Below are 26,176 nucleotides of genomic sequence, written 5' to 3'. Positions count from 1 at the left end.
GTGTGGCTGGATCTCAGTAAAATCTTTACTGTTGTGACTAGGGAACAACACTAGAAGGAGGCAGAGGGAAATCATTAGGTTTATGAACATCTCAGAGTTGTTTCAGTCCTCACTGGCAGTCACTTGTAATATTTTATTTTTCTTTTCCTCAAAGGAGCTACATTATCTAATATTTTTATTATTGCCACTGCAGGAATTGTTTCAGTGTTGGTAGCACTGATGGCAGGTAAAGCAGAGATAAAATACAAACCAGAATTCATACAACCTCTTGAAATAGCACAGCTGATCCAGAATTTGGGTTTTGAAGCAACCGTCATAGAAGATCATGCAGAAACAGAAGGGCATGTGGAGCTTCTTGTAAGTCATGTGTATTTGGTGTAGGAATAGTCAGGTCAGGAAGACTCATTTTCTTGAAAATACTGTTTAAACACTTGTGGCTTCAGCAGCTCAGTTCTAGCTGGTGACGCTATTGTTCCTTAATTGCTGAAAAGACAAGATCTATTTATCCTAGAAGAACCTATCCAATTTCACTGAAATTTAAGGTGCTAGTTCTATGTACAGATTAGACTTTTCTTAGAAATCAGGAAGGAAAGAGTAGTTTTCTATCAACAGTACAGATTCTGAGTAACAGAGATTCTGTCACCACATACATACTTCTAATGCAAGGGGTTTTTATAGAGGTCTAAGAACTTTGGCTAAAATTAGTGAATTGTTTATATGAAGGATGGATTCATCAAATGTCAGTTTTTATTCTCTGACAGATACCAACTGCAAGACAGATAACTGTCTACAGTTGTGTTCGTAGATCAGAAGTAATCAGAATAAGGCCTTGTTGAAGGCACAGGGAAATTTAAGTACACAAGGTGTAGTTACATGCACAGAATTTGGCTTTGGTGATGTTAACATAGCTGTTGATAGTACAATATTAGTTATACTACTACAGTTAATACAGACTCTGAGTGCTGCTATACAAATACATAGCTGTGACTATAACTGGCTAGTTGCAGAATTTTATAATGAAAGTGGATAGTTATCTGTCAACTTAATATCAGTTAAGACAGCTCTATAAAATCTTTATGCTGAGACCTAGGGTCAGTACCAGCAGAGCTTGAATTATCATGTAGAATTAGTACCTCTGTGAGATCAGGAGGCCTTGTTTCAAGTTCATCTAAAAATATTGTGTGAATACGTGGGATTGCTATCTACATTTGTGTTTTCTTTAGATTACAGGAATGACTTGTGCTTCTTGTGTTCACAATATTGAATCCAAACTCATGAGGACAAATGGCATATTTTATGCCTCAGTTGCACTTGCAACTTGCAAAGCTCACATCCAGTTTGATCCTGAAATTATTGGACCTCGAGATATTATAAACATAATCAAGGTAGGCCTTGAAAATTTTTTTATGTATGGAAGGTTTTAAGGAAAAATTTAAAAGGAAATAGAGCAGCTGATATTTGAGTGGTTTCACTGACTTTTGCAGATGACAGTTATTGTCATAGGTTTTTATGCTTTTGTGGTGAAGATATGCTGTACTCCAGGGTAGTGTGTAGTTTCTCATGTTGTTTCTCTAAAAACACATGCTAAAAACTACAAAAAGAAACTTTTTTTATCTGTGTCTGGTAAAAGTGTGATATATTTATTCTTTGCAATTCTGTGTCTGTCATTTCCAGTCATTTTAGCACAGAGTTGATACTTCAGAAAAAAAATACTACTTTCTTTTGACAGTGTAAAGTTGTAAAAGAAGTTTTGCCACAGCTCGTACCACAAGTATTACACATCTCTGTATACACTTGCATTTATTCCTACATCAATTCAGAGTGGAATTTTTTTAACTGGAAAAGCTTGTGATACAGCCACCAAATGAAAAAACAATACCCTGGATTACCAGTAATCACATAGATTGTAAAATCTGCCATTATCCTGGTCCAGATGTGGACAAAACTTCTTTCTTTTTTGCCCACCGGAAGGGAAGAGAACATACTGTATGTGATGCATGCAGTGAGTAGTCAGTAGGACAGCAGAGGTTGCCATCTGTGCTCTAGAGTATTTACTCAGAAAAAAATTGCTAGACCACAGAACTGATGCAGCAGCAGTTACTAACGTGTCAACTAGTAGAATATTCAGGATGACAGAGTAGTTCTGTAAAGCATATCTTGCCACAGAAGCATTTCATGATGCAGGTAGGAAGTTTAGATGTATTGTTCTTTCAAGTGTGCTTTGGGTTTTTAGCGTGTTTGGGGGGAGTCATAGTTCTAGCACTAAAAATACGATTGCAATCACAGCCTAATGTCTTGGTCAAAACACAGGGAGGTTTAGGTTGAACATCAGGAAGAATTTCTTCACAGAAAGGATGATTAGATATTGGAATGGGTTGCCCAGGGAGGTGTTGAAGTCACTTACCCCTGGAGGTTTTTAAGGAAAGACTGGGCATGCCATGGTCTAGTTGGCACAGTGGTGTTTGGTCATAGGTTGGACTTGATGATATCAGAGGTCTTTTCCAACCTAATTGATTCTGTGATTCTACTCCAGTAACTGACTGAAGTTTCAGTCAAAGCTGGCTTTTTGCTTATATTTGTTTCTGGGATGCTCTGCCCAGTAGTTTGTTGTTCTACACGTTTAAACAGATTTTAGACACTTTCATTTTTAACTTCAGGTGTGTCTAATAAACTGTATGTTAGGGACTTGCTCACAAGGTTGTCTATCCTACTGGCTTGTGCATTTTACTTCCTTTGTGATATGTCCAATCTCTCATAATTATTCCAGTGGAGGTGAAAGGCATACAATTTCCTTGAGAAGGTACACAGCAGAATTCCACCTGTCAGTGGGAGCTCCTTGTGCCTAAGAAAACTGGGGCACTTACTGCATCTATACACTACGTTCATATATAGGTACCAGAAATCCTTAGCAGTCCAAATTTTGAATACTGTCTGAAATATCCTCATTTTGGCAGGATCTAAAAATAAATAAGAAGTTAGCATTTATTAAATATGGAACAGTGTCCTTTTCTGACATTTCTTCTAAAAGTAGTGTCATTTAAGTATGTTGTAAGTAATATGGTTAGCTTAATCAAAACTAACTGATCTTTCCTCCTCTTTCCATAAAAAGGAAATTGGCTTTCATGCTTCTGTGGCTAGAAGAGATCCAAATGCACATAACCTGGATCATAAAAAGGAAATACAGCAGTAAGCATTTCTTTACTCTCACTAATGAAGATGTCTAGATCATACCTTGTATCTCACCTTCCCCCAGCACTCTTCCCAGTTAATAAGCTTATTCTTGTGTTTAATTTTAATGTTCACCATTTGTTTCAAGTACTTTTAATGCTTTCATTAGTTTTAGTTTTTAACTGCTGGAAGTCTATACAGTTAAACATGTAGGAGACAGTGAAATTGTTCCTAAATGTTGGATCTTGGCAAATATCCCAAAGCTGTGCATTAGTGCAGTACTAATAACTCCAGCTCTGCACTGTGAGCACACTGTTTGGCCTGAGTACTGCATGATGTACAACAACCAAGGATTTACAGTTTCTCCTTTTCAGGTGGAAGAAATCTTTCTTGTGCAGCCTACTGTTTGGTATCCCTGTCTTAATCCTAATGATTTATATGCAAATACCCAGTGGTGACCACCATGGGTCTATGGTGCTGGCACGGAACCTCATTCCTGGATTGTCTATTTTGAATCTTCTCTTCTTTATCCTGTGCACTTTTGTTCAGGTATGTCCACAGTACTTCCTAGGAGTTTGCTTTCTGTTCATCTCCGCTTTATGTAATCTGATGTGATAAAGACAGGAGACTGGAAAAGTTTAGTGGATTAAGCCTGCCCCCTCGTCTGTACCACCTATGCAGAAAAAAGTGGCACTTTTCTGCAAAATATCCATTCTCTGTTTACTCACAGTAGTTACTGCTGCCAAAGTTGCATCAGATAGTTTTCTGAGTGAGAAAGGCAATGTCAAAATGGAGAAAGACCTGATCATCTACAAAATAATTTGGTAGCTATAGGTAAACCCTTTCATCTTCTGTGCCTTGTTTACTTTGCATTGCTGAGGAAAAGGATGATAGTTAGCTGGTTTTGAGAAGAAGGAAGTGCAAATGAGAGGATGTCAATGGAGTCAGTCTCCCAGTAGACCTGAAGTTATATCAGTACAAAATTTGCATGGACAGCAATGCTTTCCCTTATCTACTAGGATATTTAGTTCTACTATGGGCAGTATTATGTACTCTCTCTGCATTCACTGTTGTGGTTATTTACTGCTGTGGTCTTAATAGAAGTCTGTCTGTGCTTACACCAACAGTTTCTTGGTGGATGGTATTTTTATGTACAAGCTTACAAATCCCTGAAGCACAAGATGGCCAATATGGATGTGCTCATCGTCCTGGCCACGACAATTGCTTATGTGTATTCCTGCGTGATCCTTATAGTAGCGATAATTGAAAAGGCAGAGGAAAGCCCCGTTACGTTCTTTGACACTCCTCCAATGTTGTTTGTGTTCATTGCACTTGGCAGATGGCTGGAACACATAGCAAAGGTAACTCATCTTTGCGCTAGTTATTGTGATTTATGATAGGAGTAGAATAAAACTATTAAGCAAAATTTTGAGTCAGATGTTTCTGATGTAGCCTATCCTATACAAAGTCATTTAGAGTTCATAAGTAGATATCAGCATTTATATATCTCAATATGTCTTAAATGTTAATCTCTGTTTCTTAGAGTAAGACCTCAGAAGCTCTTGCTAAACTTATGTCTCTTCAAGCCACAGAAGCCACTGTAGTGACTCTTGGACCTGACCACTCTATTGTCAGGTATATATGAACGAAAATCACTTCAGCCTGCCTGAGTCACAGACTTGATCCAGTTAATGTGAAAGCTGAGAGTGTAAATAATCAGTCTGTTCTATTTGTGTCTTTTGTAGGGAGGAACAGGTAGCTGTTGAACTGGTTCAAAGGGGTGATATCATAAAGGTTGTTCCTGGTGGAAAGTTCCCGGTGGATGGAAAGGTCATTGAAGGCAGTTCTATGGCAGATGAGTCTCTCATTACTGGTAACCTCCCTTACCTTATGCAAAGAAGTAAAAATCTTCTAGAACTCTTCATTTCAGGAAACAAGAGCAAACCCAACCCAAACACTGCTGTCTGAATAACCTCCCACCTTAATGGATTCTGTGGCTTGCCTTCATGAGCTTGAATTCCAATCCTGTGTCTGCACACACCCTTAAAAGCTGAAGAATTTCCACTCTGTTTGGTCACTTACTAACATATTGCTGGGATGGGTAGACCCTAAACACTGTTGTCATTATTCCAGTAGGAGTTTCCTCTGGAACGTATTTATAGAAACAATACCTTTTCAGAAAAAACTTCTGAGGGGTAATAGGGAAGTATTGATGAGATGTTGGGGTATGTATGACAGGGCTGGCTCTCCCAGTGAGTAAACAGAGGGAAAGAAAGCCTCACAACATGATGCTTACTAAGGGTCATGGGACTTTTTAACAGCTTCTGACATTTTCATTTCACTTTGTAAATAAAATAAAGATTTAATGCAATGTGCAATTCTTATAAAGAAGGTAAAGGATAAAAGAAGTTTACATTGACATTGGCTTAGTTGTTTTAGTTATGTATATACTTGGGAACAGGGACACCCTTAGTTTAAGGGAGCCAGTTGTTATCACTAACCCTAAAAATAGAGAAAATAAAGATTTTGTAGTGCTAGTATTCTTGAACTGGAAGCGTGAGAACAGGATCTTTTCCACAGAGAAAATTTTTCTGGTCTTTGAAAACTGAGGGTTGTAGAAATAAAGACAGATTGCTCAAACTCCCATGGCTGTGCAAAGTGTTAATGGAGAAATTCCTAGAAGTTCCTTTTCCAACCAATTTGCTCCTGGCCCTTTTGAGTGTTAGAATACTGAAAAGTTAAGACCAAGGAAACAACATTTCCTTTGAAACTAAAACTAGAAGAAAGTTTATGGAAGTATAACACTATTTTCACGTGTCTTCACCAGACAGAGATACACAATATGTGATGTCTGGTCATTATTGCTGAGCATACCGATTTTGCTAACATACAATGAGCTGTGCATTATTGGATTACATTATTAGGGATATTGGTTCATTTATTCTTACCTTTTCTTTCTAGGGGAACCTATGCCAGTCACTAAAAAGCCTGGGAGCACAGTGATTGCTGGTTCCATAAATGCACATGGCTCAGTTCTTGTTAATGCAACTCATGTTGGTAATGATACCACTCTGGCACAGATTGTGAAATTAGTAGAAGAAGCTCAAATGTCAAAGGTAAAAATAATAGAGAAGAAAACCTTATTTTCAGATTTTTAATAAATAATAAAAAGATTCTATATTTTCAGCAAACTGTGTTTTTCCAGACTTCAAAAAAGAATCAGATAAAGACTATTGTATATTTTCACGAACTCTGCATATTTACTTATTTTGAGCATAAACATGCAAATAACTGGTTTTCTTTTTTATAGGCACCCATCCAGCAACTGGCAGATAAGTTTAGTGGATACTTTGTTCCATTTATCATCATCATTTCCACAGTGACATTGATAGTATGGATCACAATTGGTTTTATAGATGTTGATATTATTAAAAAATATTTTCCTGTAAGTAATATTAATATGAGCTGGATTTTTTTCTTAGAATACTTTAAAATGCACTTCAAATACTTTCTGTGTGTTGGGTTTGATGTTACAAGCTGGCAAATACTTTTGTGAAATGTGTTGTGTTCCACACAGAGCAGATAATTACACTAATTAAAATCTCTCTGCAGGTGTAAGTATACCTTTGCATTTCCCCCTCAGTTATGCATGGAGTTCTTACAAATGGAAATTGTTGGCAGTGTTTCTATACTATACATGACCTTTAGCTGCATTTCGAGGAGCTGAGCCATTCCTGTCACACCTGAAATATTTGTGGATATTCCTGTTACTGATGGCAGATAGTGGTTTTGGCTTTAGAAAGAAGATGAGCTTCTGCTATCTTTAGGATGTGTATTTCCTATGCTCAACAGCTGTGGATATCTGTGTACCTGAAATAGGGCTCTCCTTTCCTAAGCTGTAAAGAAAATGCCAGCAAGTTTTATTATTATCTGGGAGCCTGAGGGCAGAGTCAAACATATGTGTGCTTGAGCAGCAAAATATCCAGAAAATACTGTCATAAACAATTCATAACACTGGCCTTTCTTTAGCATTACAGTAAACAATTTGATTTCCTATACTAAAGATTTCCAGATAAATGTGTTTTTTTGAAATAAATATGATTGATTGTACATCTATGTTATCTTCTACCTGCAGTCTTACATATCTTTATTTTTTCCCATTCTCTTCTCTCCTTGCAGAATCAGAGCAGACACGTTTCAAAAGCTGAACTAATACTGAGGTTTGCATTTCAAACCTCAATCACTGTGCTGAGCATTGCATGCCCTTGCTCTTTAGGCCTGGCTACCCCCACAGCTGTAATGGTGGGCACAGGAGTGGCTGCACAGAATGGTATTCTCATCAAAGGCGGAAAACCCCTGGAAATGGCACACAAGGCGAGTAGTTCATTCTGTACTTTGTAGCTTACCCAGCTATTGCTACATGAAATGCAATTTCCCAGGAAATCCTGCAGGTCCAGAGAAAGACTGCAGAAAGGTTTTTGGGTTTGGGTTTTTTTAATTAATTGCTGCTCATTAAGGTAAAGAGACAAATCTGACCTTTCTCAAAGTAGTCACAGCAAAGTGTTGAGAGCCAACAGATCCTGCAATATCATGACTGTGATCTTCTGCTGATCTTTTTCATGGCCTCAGGGATTTTTGACTTTTGCACTTTCTTTACATCTGCAAAAGAGCCCAATAATCCAGTGGTTTTTTCTTTCCTCAGAGAGCTGTTGTGAAATGCATATCGTTCATGATCAGTAATTTAAAATGCAGGATGTAAGAGAAAAAAACAAATTTGAAGTTGTTTTAGTGTATGGGGAAAAAAAAGGAGGGAGGCAGAAAAAACCCTTCAAAGACACAAAAATGATGAAAAGAGGAGATTGAAGGAGGAAGAGGTTTGACATAGCCACAAACAGTGTAAAGAATATTAATTGAAAGCATGCTATGTTAGACTCTATTAGACATATGCAGGACAGTTTAAGGGAATATGAAGGTAAGAGCAATGTAATCTGACTGATAATTCTTGTTTGTTCTAAGACAGAAATTCTAAGGCTTTGGGTAAAAAAAAGACTGCTAATTACTGCTGGGACTTTTTACCTTTTGGATCTGAGCAAGGCTAGGGTGAGGGCTTTGAAAATTAGGATTCTTCAAGGTTGGTGTGTTGAAATACCCGAAAATGGAAATAGTGCGTACTTTGGTAAGATTTTTTGTTCTTGCATTTCTGTCTGCTGTGTTTATTTTCAGCATTAGAATTGGCTTTAGCTTTGGATTTCAGTATATGGGGAGCTGTGTTTCTTGGTTCATTCCTGATTCCTCAAGACCTATTGGGTTGGCTGTCAAGTGACTGCTGCCTTTGGTGAATAGCATGATATTGATTTTTGCTTAGGTTGTTGTTTCTTGAACTTTCTACAGCTTCTTGCACTCTTTGCACCTTCTCTATCACACAACCGCTTCCTGAGTCCTCTTTCCTCAGTGCTATTGTTAATCATTTAGAACAACATTCATAAAAGCCCTCTTTGTGTCACATACCTTGTGGTAAAAGTGATTAAAGTGCTGCTGCATGAATTTTGCATGTGAATTCATGTGCTGTTCTTTGTGGATGCATCTAAGTCTTACAATGGCATTGTTGTCTGAGATCCTGATGTAGGTACAGGATGATGTAGTGTCTTCAGTGAAATCACTGTATGGGGAATGAGTAAGAAAGTATAAGGAGAACTACTGTAGAGATAGTTCAAGGTACATACAGGAATCCCTACTTTTATAGGTTTATTCTGTCTTCTTGTGGATATAGGCAACTGTTTCTTGAGGTCTTGACTGCGTTTATGTGCCTAAAACATATGAGCATCCCTGTGTTCACATGGTGTAGTGAGTAACTGTGGTTTATTTCTTGCAGATCAAGACTGTGATGTTTGATAAAACTGGGACCATAACCTGCGGAGTTCCTAAAGTCATGAGGGTGCTTTTGTTGGGAGACACAGCTGTGCTCTCCCTGAAGAAAGTGTTGGCAGTTGTGGGCACTGCAGAGGCCAGCAGTGAGCATCCTTTAGGAATGGCAGTCACTAAATATTGCAAAGAGGTATTTAACCTTCATATTTTATCTAAGGCCTGAAGGCATTTGTGTGAATGCAGCAATGTTGTATAAAACGATAAAGTTCTAGAGGGACAGGCCTGCCTGAAAAGTAACAGGCTGGAAAGCTGGGAGGTTGACTACCTTGAAGGCAGGAAGGCCCTGCAGAGAGACCTCAACAAATTAGAGGACTGGGCAATCCAAAACCACCCATATGAAGTTCAACAAGGGAAAGTGCTGGATTCTGCACCTGGGATGAGGCAACCCCAGATATATGTACAGACTGGGGAATGAGATGCTAGAGAGCAGTGCCATGGAAAGGGACCTGAGAGCCCTGGTCAGTGGCAAGTTGAATATGAGTCAGCAGTGCCCTTGCAGCCAGGAGGGCCAACAGTGTCCTGGGGGGCATCAGGCACAGCATCACCAGCCAGTCGAGGGAGGGGATTGTCCCACTCTGCTATGCACTGGGGCAGCCTCACCTTGAATATTGTGTGCAGTTTTGGGTGTTACAACATAAGAAAGATATTAAGCTATTGAAGAGTGTCCAAAGGAGGACAGCAAAGATGGTGAAGGACCTTGAGGGGAAGCCGAATGAGGAACTGCAGATTTAGGTTGGTTATTAGAAAAAAGTTCTTCACCCAGAAGGTGGCTGAGCACTGGAACAGGCTCCTCAGGGAGGTAGTCAGAGCACCAAGCCTGACAGAGTTCAAGAAGGTTTGGATGATACTCTCAGACACATGATGTGACTCTTGGGAATGGTCCTGTGCAAGGCTAAGGGTTGGACTTGATGATATTTGTGGGTCCCTTCCAAATCAGCATATTCTGTGATTCTGTGATTTTATGGTTATGCATCTTAGTCTGGACATTAGCAGAAGGCATATTCTAAGCTGTGTTTTTCTGGTAACACTGTGGAGTTCTCAAGCAAGACCTAACCAAATTTTCCTTGAACTAATAGGAAAATAATGTGCAGGAGGAATGCTTATATTTAAAATAGCATTGTGAAGCAAATGTAGTGACATTTCATGTGTTACCTGACTGTAGGCACTTCTGTTAGTCATTTGCTCATTTGAATAAGTTAGGCATAGAACTTTAAAACTTGGATATTAAACTGTAGTATTTGTAAGTTTCACAAATTAATTATTTGATTGCTCAAGTCTTTGCAAATTTTACAAATCCTCAAGGTCATTTATACATCACATGTGTTTCTCAAATATTTCAGGAAGATTGAAGGCACAAATAATAATGAAAATAGGAAGCTTGTTTAAATAAACAATTTATTTCTGCTAAGAAAAGCTGTTAATTGATTTAGGGAAAATATAATTGGGAAGAATATATCAAAATTATTAGTGATAGATCTTTCACTGGTAAGATTTAAAAGTGAACAGATAAATTTAGAAGAAAAAAGACAGTATGAGTAATGAACCAGTTGCCTTTCTTGTATTTTACATTTTCTATTTTAAAATTCTCTTAGTATCTTGATACTTCTGTAGAAATTCCATTCACCAGTTATTACTGGATCATGGCTTATATGAATTGTAATGCTCTACTGTTTGCTAGTATTCTTACCAAATGCCTTATCATCCCCGTGTTTTAAGAAAGTCACTGAAAGGTACATATAGTTCCAACTTCAAGAAACAACCCAGAATAATTTGTTTATAAATTAATATTTTCTCCATTCTTTTTGAAACTCGTAGGGTTCTGGAAATCCTTTTTCTCATCTTGAAGGTACTCAGTGGCTTCTCTCTCTAACTCAACAGGAAAACCCAGTTCCTTGTCATCCAGCCAGATCACTCCAGAATTAGATACAGGTTTTCACTATACTTTTACATATAGATGTAAAAGGTCTGATCCACCACAGCCAGTTGTCTGTGAGGTTAATGGGAAGTTGCATCTTTTCAGCAACTGTATGGCTTAATATTATAATATTTCTCTTTAATTCCTAGTCTTGGCTTAAGTCATTAACCACCAATCTAACTTTTTCATCCTGAAACCACCAGGAAAAGCTGTTTCTTGTAGTTTGCTGGTGCTAAGGCTGAGACCTGGATGTGATCTGTATGACTGCCCTTTCTAGAAGTCTAACCCACAGGACATCCAAAACATCCTTATTTTTAGTTCTTTGCTACTAATACTCCGTGCCAATTTTTAGTTGGTCAGTCATTGCCAAGAGGAGGAATGAGGCCTCTTTTGGCAGGAGTTACCTGGTATTTGTACCCCACGTGGGCAGCATAGACTGATGATGGCTTCTGGTTATGTCTGCAGGAGCTTGGCACTCAGAGCCTGGGTTTCTGCACCGACTTCCAAGCAGTCCCTGGCTGTGGTATCAGCTGCAAAGTCGGAGGAGTTGAGGCCATCCTCGGCACAGCCAATGAGGGTCTCAATAAGCTGGATGCTAACAGGAGTGGGGACAGCGGTGCTCCTCTGGGAGATAGCGCGGTGATCACACTCACAGAATCACATGGTAGGTCTGCCCCTGAAGGGACCACCAGTGGCAATGAGAGAGGTAATGAATCACTAGAGCCAACCACTGTAAACCAATCCTACTGAACTATGAATAACAGAAAAGTGGACTTGTGGCAGAAGGGGGCAAAGAACAAGAGGGACAAAAATGTGGCTTAGCAAAAATTGAAGCTCTCTCCACAACTCCTGGTATGTCTGTGATTCAGAAATCTCAATGAGAATTTAGATGCTAGAGCGATGGGTATGTGAATTCCATACAATACATAGGCAATAAGGCATACCCAGCAATGTTCCTTTTGGATAGAACAATGGTCCAGCAGACCGCAAAGTTTGCCAGTTAGCAATATCTTCCCATTTAGAACAGTTACCTTTAACATATATTATCTTAGTGCAGCTTTTCATATCCTATCCTTTGGTTCCTTATTAACTTGAACCATTTATTGTCTGTTCATATAGGTCTCAAGGCACTTAATTAAAAATATCTATTCAGCAGATGCACAATAAAGCATGTTACATCTGCAAATGGAGTTTCAGTGCTTGATATTTTTGATTAGGTCAATACACTTGGGTTTGTTTCAGACTCTCTGGAAGCCACTTTGCTCTTTTGTAGTGTAGGAGAGAAAGAAAAGGTATTTAAAGCATTCCTTAAGAAGCTCATCAGTTCTCTTCAGAAGGCTGTGGCGCTCCTGACCTTTCTGAGAAAGCTATTAGAAGAATTAAATAGAACAAGAACTTTAATCATCAGAGCTATGCCATTTGCAAATGATGTTAATGTAGTATTTTCTCACCTGCTCATACAGCTCATGTGAAGTTGGATTGAATTCATAACGAGGTTAATTGTTTGTTCGAACAAAACTACTTTTTTTTCTTGTCAGAAATAGCCTTTGTATTTGAAAGAAGTCATTAGTTGTGAGAACAAAGCAGGATGGCATTTGCTAAATAGGCATAGTGCACTTATTCAGAAAAACAATGCCAACTGGCAAAGGCAAATAGAGTCAAATACCTCCATTAAATTCATGATGCAGTTCTGTGTGTAAACAGGCACAGATTGAGTCTTGAAGGAGAAAAGTTTTATAAGGCTGTCTTCAGGTACTGCCTATGCTTGTCATCCTCAAACATCTCTGCTTGTGTACACTACCTCTGAGTTGATAATTTTTCTATTTGTCTGTGCACAAAGGTCCATCATCTTCTCACACATACTCAGTGTTGATTGGAAATCGTGAGTGGATGCGACGCAATGGCTTGAATATTGCGAATGATGTGAATGATGCAATGACAGACCACGAAACAAAAGGACAGACTGCCATACTAGTGGCTATAAATGGTAACTGCTGTCCCTTGGGGTGACTTAATATCTGTTGATCCCACTGTGGAACAGATGAAAACAAACTCTGGAGCAGTTGATCACTGGCTTAGTTGATCACTGGCTTAGTAGAAAACAACTAAGCTTTTGGTGCAGAACTGCTTGTAAAATGCGAAGTATCAAAGTCTTCTTAAGAGAAGGTTTCACTGCAGAACAGTGTTTATAAGATTTTGTTGTGTAGTTTTGAATTTAAGTGATAATTTCTCAACCTCCTGTTGTCAAGGTCTGTTGTTCAAAAAAGCAGTACCAGTGCAGTGCCGCATCCAATCCTGGCTTTACATCACCTAGGGATCACAGGCCAACCTATCACATCACTGATTTCAAAACATGTAATAAATAGACATAGTGAAGTATAGATTAGACTAAATGAGTTTTGCCAATGGGGTTCTGTTGTGTGCTATGCAGAGATAGATCCTAGACAATACCTTGATATGAGAAATGGTTGGAACAGTGATAGGTTGCCAGTGCATCTGTGATCTTGAAATAAGGCCTATGTTTCATTTACTGAGCAAATATTCTTGGCGCTCTTAGACAGCAATTTTGAGAGGCATTTGTGTGTGAAGAAAATATTGATACACCTTTGAGTCAATGTGTCATAAGGCAAATGCAACTCTTCTCTGTGCAAGTAATCAATTCTAATAGAGATCCAACCTTGAAAGACTTGGGGACATAAAACCAGACACTCTGTATGCTTCCTCTTGAGGGGGGTGTCTTCAACATCTCTCCTGGGCACAAATTTCAAAAATTTATCTGGTGCACTGTCATATTTGTCCATACCATAAAACATAGGAGTCAGGCATGTTTGAAAGATACCTTTGTAGGGGAGACCCTTCCTTGGGGTTCCTAAATGTCAAAGATGTTTATTGTTAGATCTGAAACAGATAAATGGGAAAAGAAAGAAACCTTAAATGAGAAAACTGCAGACAGTTATTCAGGCTTAGGAGTGTCAATATTGCCCAGAATGTGTTGGAGTGATGGGGGGAAAACCCCTTCTTTTGCTACCACTTTGCCTCCCACAGCTCTCTCTAACAGATGTTTCTTTGTGCAGGTGGGTTGTGTGGAATGATTGCAGTAGCAGACACTGTCAAGCAGGAGGCAGCCCTTGCTGTGCACACGCTGAAAAGCATGGGAATAGATGTGGTGCTGATAACGGGAGACAACAGAAAAACTGCAAAAGCCATTGCTACTCAGGTATTTGCTTCTTTGTGTTTCAAAAAAAAATACAATGAGGTTTTAAAACTCTGGTTTGCCCCCTTGAATTCAAAGAAGGACTTCAGTTTCTCTAGAATTCCAGTTTCCCTGGATACCTTAACTGAAGACTAACTCTTCTTGAACTGGGCTAACAATCAGTTCAGGTCTATGGCATAATAAAGGCCAGTGGCTGCATTAAGATCTCCCTGAAGTCATGTAGTCAGTACATCTCCAGAGGTACAGAATTTCTTGCAGTAATTAGTCAGTTGCTGAATGGAAACCTCCTGTTTCCCTTCACTGAAGGGCAGTCCTGTTTGGTTAGTGATGAAGGAAAGTTCCCTTGAAGGTCCAGTCCTGTTCACAACAAGGGAAGTAGGCATCTGTCAATATGTTTAAAGGGAACATAGTAGTAACAAGAAGCATAGCAGTCTAAAGGATGTTGGGTTTATATAAGATTCCCCTGATCTCAGACTATAAATTCTCACTCTGCCTTGCCTGCCTTCTCACTCTTCCAACCTCTCTATCTTCATTTTCCTCTTTCCTTTTGCATTGGTCTACTTCTAATCTTACTGTGTGCCACTTTGCTTTCCTCAGGTATCCTACCACACAGCTAACTCAGGCACACTGTGGTATGCACGTTCTTCTGTGCTGTGAGGTGTGTTTTGTTTCTCTGCGTGATGCTTTAATGTTTCTCCTGTTTGGGTTCATGCTTTTGCTTTTGTGTTCAGTGATGGTAAAGTGCTTTCCCACCCAACTTTCTTTGTCAGGGGAAAAAGTCTTTTAGAAACTTCAATTCCAGGAACTCATGTGAATTTTTCAAACAAACGTAGTCCATACCAACCCACATTTTCATTGAATTTTTGGCACTTACTTCCTTTCTAATGGAAAAATAATACGCAGGCCTAAAAACTTTATAAAATGTTCATTTTTACAACGTTAAAAGAGAGCCGCTACCTTATGTAGTGAAAAGCTGATCTTTGCCTGGTGAGGTAGCCAAATAAGGGCATTATCCCATCTGTTTTTCAGCTACAACACTAGAGCGCTTGGTAGTAACTCCATATTACTTGAGATGTGAATGGGTAGAAGTGTTTAGCCATACACTTGCTTTACTTTTATTACCTCCCTGAGACTTGCATGTGCTTGTGTCTCTGTGGTTTGCCCTAGTGTCACTGGTTAATCATGCATGGTTCCTGCATTGCATTATCTGCTGGAGGGTAGGAAGGCCCTGCAGAGGGATCTGGACAGGCTGTATTGGTGGGCTGAGGCCAGTTGTATGACCTTCTACAAGGCCAAGTACTAGGTCCTGCACTTGGGTCACAACAACCTCATGCAGTGCTACAGGCTGAGGGCAGATTGGCTGGAAAGCAGCCCAGCAGAAAAGGATCTGGGAATGCTGGTTGACAGCCACTGTACGTGAGCCAAATGAGTGCCCAGGTGGCCAAGGAGTCCAGTGGCAACCTGGCCTGCATCAGCAATAATGTGGCCATCAGGACCAAGGCAGTGATTGTCCCCCTCTACTAGGCACTGGTGAGGCTGCACCTCAAATCCTGTGTTCAGTTTTGGACCCCTCACTTCAGAAAGGACATTGACATGCAGGAGTCTGTTCAGAGAAGGGCAACAGAGACAGTCAAGGGTTTGGAGCACAAGTCCTATGAGGAGTGGCTGAGGAATCTGGGGTAGTTTAGCCTGGAGAAGAGGAGGCTCATGGGGGACCTTATTGCTCTCTACAGCTGCCTGAAAGGAGGTTGTAGCCAGGTGGGAGTCGGTCTCTTCTGCCAAGTAATAAACAATAGGACAGGAGAAAATATCTGCCCAGGGAAGTAGTGGAGTCATCATCCCTGAAGGTATTAAAAGACATGCAGATGTGGTGCTTATGGACATGGTTCAGTGGTGGCCTTGACAGTGCTGGGTTAACAGCTGAACTCAATGATGTTAGAGGTCTTTTCCAACCTAATCTATTCTATTATTCTGTGATTTTACTGAAACTTTTATTGGTGCATCACACAGCCAGATTAGCTGGAAACTGCCTCTTTTAACCATCAAACATTATTGTTAGGGCAGTGGAGCTTCAGAAGCCCTGCAAGGCATGATGCTTAAGGCAGAGCATGGTTTGTCAGTATCTCTGCAGTAAAGAGGAAGGGCACTGTCTTCAGTCTTTTTGTTATGCCAAAGGCATGTTGCTCTTCAGCTTTCTGTGTAGCTTGCAACTGTTGCCTTCACTGGAATCAGTTTGACTGATATTCCTGTTTCCCCTTCACCCAGAACAGCAAATGGCTCTTCCTTTCAGTATGAAGCGTGTCACAAACTGGGTGTCTTTCTTTCTTTGTACATAGGTTGGGATCAAAAAAGTCTTTGCAGAGGTTCTTCCTTCTCACAAGGTTGCAAAGGTCCAGGAACTCCAAAACGGGAGGAGGAAGGTTGCAATGGTTGGTGATGGAGTCAATGATTCCCCTGCACTAGCCAGGGCTGACGTTGGAATTGCAATTGGAACAGGCACTGATGTTGCCATTGAAGCAGCAGATGTTGTTCTTATTCGAGTGAGCACTACAGTTTTAACCTGTCCTCTTTGTATCACTGACACTCCTCTTTTTGGATTGGTATTCGAAGACTGCAAGTGGAAAACTTTCAGTGCTCTTCTGTCTTGCAGAATGACTTGCTGGATGTAGTTGCCAGTATTCACTTATCGAAGAGAACAGTTCGAAGAATAAGAATAAATCTAATTCTTGCCTTAATTTATAATCTACTTGGAATACCCATAGCAGCAGGTATGTGACTGCCAGAGCTCAGCTTGTGGAAGACAGCAGCACAGCTGAGCTCTGTGATGCCTCTTATAGGATTCTTGCTCAAGGAACCAAAGTTCCTAGATTACTTAAAACTTAGTAGAAGGATAACAAAATAAATACATTGGTTCTTTATATATAGACGAAAATATTTGTTCACCAAATTTTAAACTCTTAGGAATAAATACTTCTGGATGAAATTAAAACCATGCTTTCACTCACATAGCAGTACTTGGGGGTTAGTTTCTCTATATTCAAATCCATCTCTAATCAGATATACCATCCCATTTCTGAGTGCTCCCTTTTTTATTCACCCTGAATCACACATTTTCTCTCCTACTCCTTGCATTCTCTATGCCTCATGCTTCAGATTCCTACTTAAAACTTACTTCAAGCGTTCTTCTTTTTGTTTGTGAGTAACTTCTATTTCCTTTGCCTGTACTATTGCCTTGTCTTTCTGTTGCCTTTGCTCTATTTCATATGTGCAGAATAGCTGGAGGGGAACAATATTCTTACCTTGTGGCTACACTCTTATAGCTGCATTGGTGCAAAGGTCATCCCTTGCAACAGGAGGAATGTATTTAGAAATAAGTGAGTAAATATATATATCATTCTTGTTGTGTTTATGGAGCTCTCAGCAAATCACGTTGTACATCTGCTGATCTTTTCTAATATATGCAGGGATGGAAATGCTTGTGTTGGGACAGGCAGCTCTGGCTCATGTCCATATTTTTTCTAGGTGTGTTCATGCCTGTTGGCCTTGTGCTTCAGCCTTGGATGGGATCAGCTGCAATGGCAGCTTCTTCTGTGTCTGTCCTGCTGTCTTCCCTGCAGCTGAAATGGCAAGTTGTCTTACACTTATCATTTGGGGAACTGTGGCAACACTGATGCTGGGATGCATGTGAGACAGTACTTTGGACTGTCTATACCTAAAAGGATCTGACAGTGCTTTAGCTTGGGGTTGTTCTGTCTTATCCTTGGCTCTAAAAGAGACAGGTGTTGCTATTATGAACTCATGTGAACTAAGACAGTGCTGAGCATTCTTTAACTAGCAGCTAAAAGCATTACTGCATGCCACCTGGGCCCGTGTTTGCAGATCTAGTTCAGTACCAAGGAAGGTAATGATTTACTATGAATATCAAGGGAAGAAATCATTCAAAATATAATTCTCCATAATGTAGCAGTAAATGATTTAAAAATATTTTTACCTGTTTGGTTTTTATTTTGTGTATTTAAATTAGCCAGAAAGAAACAGAAAAGTAGTGTATTTATTCTTTTGCACCTTGCTACAGGTAAAGTATCTTTCTCTATTTTTTCTGAACTATGACAAGATTTTTCAAATTCTATTAATTTTTTGTGCTACATTTTTGGGTGCCCTTTTTGGCAGTTACGTTGGACCTGTTCTTAATAGCATAGAAAGCAAACATCTTTCAAAAATAAGCCTTTTTTTGGTGTCTGAAATGATCCAAACCTTCACATAATTTTACTGTAGCTGTAGTCTTCTGTACATTACAATATAGTACTGTACAGTGTAGTATAAACCAATATAGGAAATTTGTTACTGCATTGTGTTTGATTCTACAAATACCCAATAAGACCACAATCTAGGATAAAAACTACATACATACTCATGTCTGTTTGCAGAATCAGCCCTACCACTGATAATATTCATCTTAAAATCTTTGTGTGTGTAGTTGTCCAAAAGATGAGAAATTCCTATAAGGGAATTCCTTTATTCTCCATTTCTTTTGATCTTGTGCAGATTGCATTAAGTATCATACACCATTGTGGAAAGATGTTGAGAACCCCCCAAAAATATTTGGCTTCAGACTCACTGAAGCTGTATTACAGTCTACTGTCTAGAACAATAATCTTTCTTGAAGCTTCAGATCTGCTGAACAGAACTTCAGATTATGAAAACCACAGTAATACATATATACGTGAAGAAGACCATGCATACTTGCAATTGCTTTGACTTGGCATACATTGAATCAGAAAGTGTTTTAGTATTGTGTGACAAGTACTCTTAGCCATTAACATTTTGTCTGAAGTGCACAGAATCATAGGATGATTTGGGTTAGAAGGGACCTTTAAGGTCAAGTCCAGCCATTAACCTGACAGCGCCAAGTCCACCGCTAACCATGTCCCTAAATGCAGCAGGAGAGTGCTCAACCAATGATACGTGGACTTGAATAATTGAAATCTCAGATCAAAGGCATCTCAAGTCATGTTCTGCCATTTCTCCATCATCCTCCCTAATCTTCTGTGCTTGCCTTGGCTTGAGAGAATTGGCAAGCTAAAAATTCAAGTAGTAATAAAAATTATTCTGTAACTGGTTTTTGAAACCATTACATGCTTGACACCACACATTTTAAATTAAATATTTGTGAGCTATTAGATAGAAAGTTGTTAATCTAAACATATATAATTAATCTATAAATTTACTTTTTCTATACAGATACTTTCAATACTTCTAGGTTATCAGGAGTTTCAGATTTTTTCTAGTGCAGAAGATGCTTCTACACATTGACCTCTTGGTATTAAACATATTTTCTCTTTCTCTTAGTTACAAGAAGCCAGACACAGAAAGTTATGAAGCCCGAGCTCAAGGCCGCATGAAGCCACTCACTCCTTCTCAAGTCAGTGTTCATATTGGAATGGATGATAGGAGGAGAGATTCTTCCAGACCACCTTCTTGGGATCAGATTAGCCAAGTGTCTCTTTCTTCCTTGGCTTCAGACAAGCTGCCAAGACGTAATGGTTTTGTTGAGGAGGAAGGGAGCAAGTGGTCATTGCTCATGAATGAAGGAGATGAAGAACAGTACATCTGAAGGACTTTATTCTTAGTACAGGGGGAAATGTTTCTCTTCACCAGTGATGGAAGGGACTGACTTATTTCGTCAAGAGCTTCAAGGTTGTAAGTGAAGTTATTCCTTCAGCTCATAAAACAATTGCAACTCAACTCAAGGTTGGGTTGCACGGATTGTGGAATTTTTTCAGGTCGCCAGTTATTTCTAGTTATGGAAATAATCTGTGGCTGTATAATGAACTGATTTCTCTGCACACAGCAGTTAGCGAAGTAATGTAAAATTGTAATTTTCAGACTCTAAAAGAGTTTCTTTCTCTGTGACTCTTTTCTAGCCACCAAATTTCATACTTTTCACTCTTTCTAACTTTATTCTTTCAAGAGCACATGAAACAAAAGTATTTTCAGAGCTGCCAACTATTAATTTTTCTGTAAGTGAAATTCGCAATGGCATAATGAGCTCTGTGGTCAGAAGTTGAATTTTTACACAGGATCCTAACTAGTCAAGTCACCATGAGAACACTATATATTTAGGATCCATGTGTGTCTCCATGGACCAAAAATGCTTCGTTGTTTCACTGGCTATAACTCTCTGAAAGGTCTGTTTCAAAGATTTTTCACTTGCTTTCAGGTTTTGCATGTATTTGATGCACATTTCCATTGCTAAACTTGTTCTGTGATTCCCATTGCTCTCCTAGATTTTCTCTTTTGCTCCATGTGAGCCCTTTTTTTTCTTTTCTTTGCACAGGATATCTTCTATAATTATTATTATGTTTGCAGTTATTCCTGTTTGGGACAAACTCCTTCAAAGTCACCAGGTACTTTTCCATTCCTATTGAAGTCCACAAAAGCAGAAAAATTCCTGGTCCAAGTTACCCAAGATACTTACAGGACCCCAGGAAACTCCTGACAGTTGGTTCATTGTCTGTCTCTTTCCTCTGACAGAGCAAAGAATTTATGCCAGTGTGAGCAAAGGTGGTATTCACCATGGTGTGACTGAGAGCAGAGCTAGTACTGGTGGGCCTCCAGCATAGCAGAAGGGAGTGGGTTTATTGCATAAGTTAACCCCAGCTTGCTGGTTCCTTAAAATGGAGTGAAAAGCTTAAATGATAAAGGTGAAAAAATGGTCTTAAATTGTGGGGCTTCCATTTCCTATCGTATGTAAATAAATGACAGGAGGACTTGAACTAAGAAGATTTGTAATAGCTTGAATTTCAATGGGAATTTGTATTCATGCTTTGAATTGCGTTTAGTTTCCCTCTTTCCACTGTTTTATTGAGAAATCAAGGTGCAGAACAACCCCATTTTTTGCCTTAACATCTTTACCAAAGTCTCCGGTAACTTTATCCGTGTGAATGTCAAATTCATCCCTTAACAATTTTAGAGGTAAGACAGTAGGAATCAATGGCTTTGGTGCACTGAATCCAGTCCTAGAGTGCTGTGTTGTCCAACTGTGGGACTCTGAATAAGCAAACCAGAATTTTATAGTCTAATTTAAAATTGAAAGAAGAGGAAATACTGTGCTAAACAATGTGAAATAAACACTTACTTTCATTGACTTATATATAAAGCTGTTTCCAACATGGCCTCAAGTCCTGCTTCTTCTAATATAAAATGAAAAACAAGTCAGAGAGGAAAAGAATTGTGTTTAAAACACTGGTCAGGTCTTATTCTCTCTTCCTCTTAATATTGTATTTGAGCTCTTCTAGCAAACTTTGACAGCACTGTCTTACATATGATTATATATCAGTTTTAAAACTCTATATAAATAGAGGTTACTTTCACAGCACACATGCTTTTCAAACATGTCATAGGTGCTTATACATGTCCCTGTGGGAAAGATGGTCTGGTGTTTCACTGTTCTGTGCTTTCTTACCAGTCTTATGGTAAAAATATGGTTTGGTTTTTTTAAACAAACAAACAAACAAATAACTTTGTGTCTTTGTTTTTTTTGGGGTTTTGTTTTGCTTTTTTTTTGAGGGGTAATGAATGAAAAAGAGCATATGCAGTGATTGTTGGATTGCAGCATACATATGAACAAGGTGTTGTGACTGTTTTGTGATCTATTTCAGACAGAACATATAGGAGGGGAAAAAAGACAGTGTTATGCTGAGACAAGTGAGGTTGCAAGTATATTGAAGGGTGGAAAGCAGATTCACAATGATCTTGGGAAATTGAACAGAACTGGCAGACTTTGCAAACAAGAAAGAAAGGAATTAAAGGTCAGCTCAGCAGAAGGAGGTCAGGTAGTTGTCTGGCATTCTTTTTGTGACCTATTCTAACAACACAGTGATGCTGCAAAATGGACAGAAACACTGAGATGTTTATAAAGACTATATCATCCATATGACATAAAGTATCTTGTTCTGTTTTGTTCTGGAGAGGCATCAGCTGAAATATCAGGTCTGGTTTTATATGTCATGCTTGTTAGGGAAAACAGAGAGTTCAGAGAAAAGCAATGAGATTTAACAAAAATCTAGAAAACATGAGAACATAAGTATATGAGAATGAGAATTACAAGGAGATTGAAGGAGTTTGAATAGGTTTGCCTACAGAATACTCAATCAAAGGAATGTTTGTGGTGGCTAGAACAAGAAATAATAGGGTTATTGAATCCAAAAGGCTTAGATTAGTCATTAGAGATGAATAATGTATTAGGAAAGATTGTGGAACACTGGATAGAGGTTGGGGGGGGGGGGGGGGGGCGGGGGTGCTCTTCAGATGCTTATGGCCACCAGGCATATATCTGGTGACAATGTGTTAGCCAGAGGTGAATCCTGCCTGGGGCAGGCAGCTGCCCTGTACAAGGTCCTAGCCTTGCTCTCAGCTGGGCTTTCTCTTAGCTCTGTGAATGTTTTATGGACTGGAAAATTGTTGGAGTGGAGGACTGATCACACTATCCTGCTCTCAAGTGCCAAAGAACTGAAAGAAAGATTGGCTTTGACGTATTCAATAACCTGAAATAAACTGGAAAATATGTTAAGGTTTGCTAATTATATTTGCATAATGTCTTAGACTATAAACTGCTGTGAAACTTACATAAATCATAGAATCATAGAGTGGTTTATGTTGAAAGGATCCTTACAGTTCATCTAGTCTGACCCCTCTGCCATGGGCAGGAACACCTTCCACTAGAGTGAGTTGCTCAGAGCCACATCCAACCTGGCCTTGAACACTTCCATGGAGAGGTCATCCACAGCTTCTCTGTGTAACCTCGCCACCCTTACAATATGGAATTTCTTCATCACACCTAATTCAAATCTACCCTCTTTCATTTTAAAGCCATTCCACCTTGTCTTATCATTACATGCCCTTGTCAAATGTCCCTCCCCAACTCTCTCATAGCCCCCTTTAGGTACTGGAAGGATATCATAAGGTCTCTCTGGAACCTTGTTTTTTCCAGGCTCTCAGGCTGTCTACATCAGAGAGGTGTTCCAGCCCTCTGATCATTTTTGTGGTCCTCCTCTGGACTTGTCCCAACAGGTCTACATTCTTCCTGTGTTGAGAGCTGCAAATGTTGGGTGCAGTACTCCAGGTAAGGTCTCACAAGAGCAGAGCACAGGGGCAGAATCACCTCCCTTGACCTGCTAACCACACTGCTTTTGGTGCAGCCCAGGATATGGTTGGTTTTCTGGGCTACAAGTACACAGTGCTGGGCCATGCTGAACTTCTTGTCAACCAACGCCCTCAAGGCATAAATGTCTGTGAGGAAGTTGGGATAGCTATCCATAGTAAAACAAATATAAAAATATTGGTGATAGTCCTGACACTTGTGGTCATGTGCATTTGTAAAACTTGAGCTGACTGACTGGAGGGGTGTATGAGATGGAGCTCAGCATCTGCATTTCTGCGTAACAAAATTATGAGCTTTCCTTGTCTCCACCAGGACCATCTGCCTGCAGCCCTCTGGCAGAGCAAGGTGCTGGCCTGTGACTGCTGCTCCTCTGCCCTGTGAACCAGGTCCAGTAAAGGAACTGGAGGAAGGTGCCTGAGATGACAGGCTTTTGGGGCAATCCCTAAGCTCAGTGGCCCAGCTGCTTGCCAGTGTGCCACACTTCTCCTCTTTCCCAGGACTGAGTGTTTTGATGGATTAGACAGTGTGGAAGAACTTTTCAAATTCCAGTTTTGATTTTAGGTGTCTGCATTCTTCATGTTCTCCCCACATGATTCAATTGCTGTCTGTCTGACCCTAAATGTTGATATATGTAATGATTTACATGGGACATCTAGTTATTTTGGTCCAGGAAAAGTTCATGAGTCTTTTGCTGTAACTTCTTAATTTTTTTAAATGAAAACAGAAAACATCTGAAAAATTAGATCTTTGACTTTCATGTTATTTTTAGTGGAATAGCTCAGGAGAACTGTTGCCTGGAAAGTTTTTCATCTATTTTTCTTCTCATGTTAGAGTTTTGTGATACAATTTTTTGGTGCCCTAAGATCATAGGAAAGAAAATGTTCCATTTAATTTCCTCATTCTTTCCCCCCTTTTCAAGAAGTAAACCACCTGATTTCTACCCAGGCTTATTACAACCTTTCTCTTACTAAGTATTTGTTCAAGGATTGTCTTTTCTCTAAATGCGTTTGTGCATCAAGAAAAAAAATGAGTAAGTGGTGAAATTATACAATGGTGTACAGGGATGTGAAATCAGATAACACTGAAATGTCAGATTTAATTTCCTCCACTAAGGCGCCAACAACAAGCTTGTTGGTTTTCAGTGTGAAATCGTTTGAGAGTCACAACAGAAGAAGTGGTGAAGCGCAAAACATCCTGCTCACATGTGAGTCTCAGACAGACATAAACACAGGATGAGACATTAATTCCTCTCCTTGTCTCGAGTTAAAAGCACCCAGGCTTTGCCGGCAAGCACAGCCCATCCATGGGCTCTCCATACAATGATCTGATTTTCATGATTGGTTTATCTTCATGCTTAAAAGGATGATTTCTGAAGTTTCCCCTTCCCGGGTGAAGGGATGTGTCAGCAGGAGGTCTGTGTTTGTTTCGCCGCTTAGGCATTCAGCCTCCTCAGGTGGAGGTATGTCCCTGGTATGTCCCCTGGGAGGCATGTGCAGGTCAGTGCTGAGCAGTGCTGCACTCCAGGAACATCAGGACATCAGGGTGAGGTGTGGGTCGGAGGGATGTGCTGCCTGGCAGCCAGTACCTCACCTTGTGAGGGACCACGAGATGTCACTGCAGGTCCAGACCAAGCCAGAGAAACCCCTTAATCGGTAAAGCATCTGACGATCCAGGACATTCACTGCTAATTAGCAGCAGGAGGGAAAAATGCAAAGGGTTCAGTTTAAGTCATGACTAAAATTTGGGGCTGACTTTATGCAGCCCAGGAACAGATTTTAGGCTAGTGTGTGTTTGTCTTGAACTCTGAATTGGTACTTGGTTTGTATTATTTGATGCTTAAGTAAATGCTGAGCTGCACAGGCGGTATCTGCTGAAAATTCTTTTTCCTTTGACAAACTGAGATTCAAGAAGAAAAGCTGCACTGCAGAAAGGCAAAGCAAAGTGCTGGCATCCTCAGGACAAACCTGCACTTTTGTCATGTGAGTTTAAACTCCCCTGGCAGCTGAGGGTGCAAGACTGCTTGTTTGGTGACATTCTGTTTTGAGCAGACTTTTACCTGGGGAAGCCACTGTGTAGACCTACCATAAGGCTCCAGGAATGTGTTTCTGTTCAGGGGAACACCAAGGCACAAATGTAAATCCTTTTGGAGTTAATGGAGATAAGGCACATTCTCGTCAGTCGTCTGAATTACAGCTGCATACATCTTATGATAGGTATCAGAAAATAAATTAGGCATAAATATGAATATTTGAGGCTTCTACAGAATTAGGAAGCTACCCAAAATCCATGCAACTATATTTGAAATTAATAGATGGGATTTGAAAGAAGTTTACTAAACTGTTTTTCCTCCACTGCTACCTCCTATTAAGATTGACACAGTGCGCTGTTCTTGTAAAAAGCGTCAGTGCTCGAGCCTGTGGATTTCATCAGGCCCCTTGGAGGTCCCAGCAGGGTGTAAACCAGAGTTGGTGCTGGGAAAGGCTTGGGGGGAGACTCAGTGGTCACCACTGGCTGTGGTCATTTTGGGTGCACTCATTTTCAGTTCTCAGAGCTGCCAAATTCCCTGGGCATCGGTGGTCCAGTTTATGGGAATGAAGCAAAGGACACAGGTAAGGGTCTCATTCAGGTTTGCAGTGAAGGTGTTTTAGAGCACAGGTTCATATAACAGGCTTTTCTGCAGAGGGGTGCTGGATTTTAGGTGACCCACATGTAGCATGTCCCCAGAGCAACCAGTGTTACATCTCCATTGACTGGGATGCACGGGATGTGCCAAGCAGCCCAGGGCAGCTGC

The 26,176-nt window shown here is 39.9% G+C and overlaps 1 protein-coding gene across 4 annotated transcripts in view; it reads left to right on the top strand.

The window, feature by feature from the left end:
- Window positions 1-22,484, top strand: part of ATP7B (ATPase copper transporting beta) — a 39,973-nt gene extending 17,489 nt beyond the window's left edge. For 3 of the 4 annotated variants that reach the window (XM_071551966.1, XM_071551949.1, XM_071551957.1), the window contains exons 4-21: window positions 194-357; window positions 1,224-1,385; window positions 3,110-3,186; window positions 3,543-3,717; window positions 4,296-4,529; window positions 4,712-4,803; window positions 4,914-5,041; window positions 6,130-6,284; window positions 6,479-6,613; window positions 7,348-7,542; window positions 9,041-9,223; window positions 11,474-11,672; window positions 12,849-12,995; window positions 14,083-14,225; window positions 16,559-16,762; window positions 16,873-16,990; window positions 17,745-17,847; window positions 19,572-22,484. In XM_071551966.1, coding sequence (XP_071408067.1) covers window positions 194-357; window positions 1,224-1,385; window positions 3,110-3,186; window positions 3,543-3,717; window positions 4,296-4,529; window positions 4,712-4,803; window positions 4,914-5,041; window positions 6,130-6,284; window positions 6,479-6,613; window positions 7,348-7,542; window positions 9,041-9,223; window positions 11,474-11,672; window positions 12,849-12,995; window positions 14,083-14,225; window positions 16,559-16,762; window positions 16,873-16,990; window positions 17,745-17,847; window positions 19,572-19,836 — 2,879 coding nt within the window. In that variant the 3' untranslated portion in view covers window positions 19,837-22,484. The remainder of the gene's footprint in view (window positions 1-193; window positions 358-1,223; window positions 1,386-3,109; window positions 3,187-3,542; window positions 3,718-4,295; window positions 4,530-4,711; window positions 4,804-4,913; window positions 5,042-6,129; window positions 6,285-6,478; window positions 6,614-7,347; window positions 7,543-9,040; window positions 9,224-11,473; window positions 11,673-12,848; window positions 12,996-14,082; window positions 14,226-16,558; window positions 16,763-16,872; window positions 16,991-17,744; window positions 17,848-19,571) is intronic. The other variant, XM_071551973.1, reaches the window with a different exon arrangement.
- Window positions 22,485-26,176: the final 3,692 nt, after the last annotated feature.

This window comes from Pithys albifrons, chromosome 1 (assembly GCF_047495875.1).
Source record: "Pithys albifrons albifrons isolate INPA30051 chromosome 1, PitAlb_v1, whole genome shotgun sequence".
NCBI classification, from domain to species: domain Eukaryota; kingdom Metazoa; phylum Chordata; class Aves; order Passeriformes; family Thamnophilidae; genus Pithys; species Pithys albifrons.
Note: the sequence above shows the minus strand (reverse complement) of the source record. Positions and strands in the feature narration are given on the sequence as shown.